We start from the raw sequence: 1317 nt of genomic DNA, 5'->3' as shown, positions 1-1317 counted from the left end.
TAAGTCGTAATTAGCCAAATTTATAATAACTCCTTACTTGTAATTTCCCGGAACTCATAGCAATAAAATCCAACAGAAAGAAGGCTTTGATCTATTGTTTGTGCCTTGTACAAGTTATACACGTGCTATGAATTAATACATTTATTAAACTTTCTAAGTAATACGTGTACGAATCTGACTGGAATAAACTTCAGAACAGATGTAACAATTTAAAGATTATTACGTTTATCAAACTGATTCAGCATGTTTTAAATAAATAAAATAAATAAATAAAAAGCTTTTATTTCAGGCATTTACCCATATTGCGTACAAAATTAAATACTACTTAAGAACTAATTGACACTGTAAAGGGGTGCCAGTCATGTTAAAAATAAGTCTAAATCTAGTTCAGTCATTTTCTGTTCTGATCCATGTGAACAGAAATCCAGCGCTTAAACACCGGACTCCTTATATCGTCAGAAACAGCCACAAGTATTTCGTTGTCGGAACAGCGCAGTCTCCTCCAGAACGAGGCAACGCGGGATCTAATTATCGCGAAAAAGTCGGGGACCCCCGCGTCCACGAACATGCCCGACGCGCTGCAGCACCGCGGCAGCCGCATAAGAGCTCGGAACGCGTCATTGTACTGAACTCTTATTCTGCTCATTGCCTTCTGCGTGAACGGTATCCACAGCTGAGAGGTGTACATGCCTAAGCAGTACGCCTTGAAGAGTGTGGTCTTTACATCCTTGCTGCACTTAGAAAACCGTCGAGCGAGCATGTTACCTCTGACGGCGAGGGCCCTCCGCTCGCGCTCAATATCATCGTCGTCCTGCAGCCGTTCCGTCAACAAATGTCCTAAATACTTGAACCGCTTAACAACATTTATTTTCGACCCATTTAAATACACCGCAGGTACGCTGTCCGGCCCAGAACCCGACGCGAATACCATCATCTCCGTCTTGGAAACATTATATTTCAGTCCATGCGCATTACCATAATGCTCACAGACCGAAAGTAGCCTCCTCATTCCCTTGATCGAAGGGCTGAGCAGCACCATATCGTCCGCATAACTAAGGTTGTTAACACAAACATTCCCTACATGACAGCCGACATTGGTGCCCCTCAGCTCCTCGATCAAGCCATTCACGTACAAGTTAAACAGGACCGGAGAGGTAACCCCCCCTTGACGGACCCCACACTCTAGCCTGTATTCGCTAGAGGTTGCGTCGCCCCATTTTACAATGTTTGTTTGGTTTCCGTACCAGAATCTCAGCAGATTAACCACTCCATTAGGCACTCGGGATGCACGTAACTTCGCCCACAAGGTGTCATAGT

General features: G+C 44.3%; 1 protein-coding gene across 1 annotated transcript; it reads right to left on the bottom strand.

Moving 5' to 3' along the window:
• Positions 1 to 391: 391 nt before the first annotated feature.
• On the bottom strand, positions 392 to 1039 carry LOC134751231 (uncharacterized). Its single transcript, XM_063686615.1, has one exon. It carries the CDS (start codon positions 1037 to 1039, stop codon positions 392 to 394), a length of 648 nt encoding a protein of 215 aa, XP_063542685.1.
• Between the last annotated feature and the right edge of the window lie 278 nt (positions 1040 to 1317).

This window comes from Cydia strobilella, chromosome 21, assembly GCF_947568885.1.
Source record: "Cydia strobilella chromosome 21, ilCydStro3.1, whole genome shotgun sequence".
Classification (NCBI taxonomy): Eukaryota; Metazoa; Arthropoda; class Insecta; order Lepidoptera; family Tortricidae; genus Cydia; species Cydia strobilella.
This window is presented reverse-complemented; position numbering and strand designations above follow the sequence as displayed.

What these genes read in the sequence shown, in the direction of transcription:
- LOC134751231 (XM_063686615.1), bottom strand. Translation starts at nt 1,039, where the DNA reads ATGGTGCTGCTCAGCCCTTCGATCAAGGGAATGAGGAGGCTACTTTCG.